Source organism: Myotis davidii, unplaced genomic scaffold (genome assembly GCF_000327345.1).
Source record: "Myotis davidii unplaced genomic scaffold, ASM32734v1 scaffold1250, whole genome shotgun sequence".
NCBI classification, from domain to species: domain Eukaryota; kingdom Metazoa; phylum Chordata; class Mammalia; order Chiroptera; family Vespertilionidae; genus Myotis; species Myotis davidii.
The window spans coordinates 40,243-40,468 of NW_006282196.1; the positions used below are offsets into that span (position 1 = coordinate 40,243).

The window sequence follows — 226 nt, forward strand, 5'->3', positions numbered from 1 at the left end:
AAAGCCCGTCCTCAGAGAGCCTGGGAGGGTGTGGAGCTGGGACTGTGGCCTCACCCCCCTCCGCCCGCCCCGCCCCGTCCAGTACTCGCCGCTGCTGAAGAAGCTGTACTGCCAGATCGCCAAGACGTGCCCCATCCAGATCCAGGTGTCCTCGCCGCCGCCGCCGGGCACCACCGTGCGCGCCATGCCCGTCTACAAGAAGGCGGAGCACGTGACCGAGGTCGTG

The 226-nt window shown here is 69.0% G+C and overlaps 1 protein-coding gene across 1 annotated transcript in view; it reads left to right on the plus strand.

Moving 5' to 3' along the window:
• LOC102773666 (tumor protein p73) overlaps positions 1–226 on the plus strand; it is a 51,256-nt gene that overhangs the window by 28,102 nt on the left and 22,928 nt on the right. Inside the window, exon 3 of the mRNA XM_015569975.1 lies at positions 5–223. Within this exon, the coding sequence (XP_015425461.1) occupies positions 5–223 (219 nt within the window). The remainder of the gene's footprint in view (positions 1–4; positions 224–226) is intronic.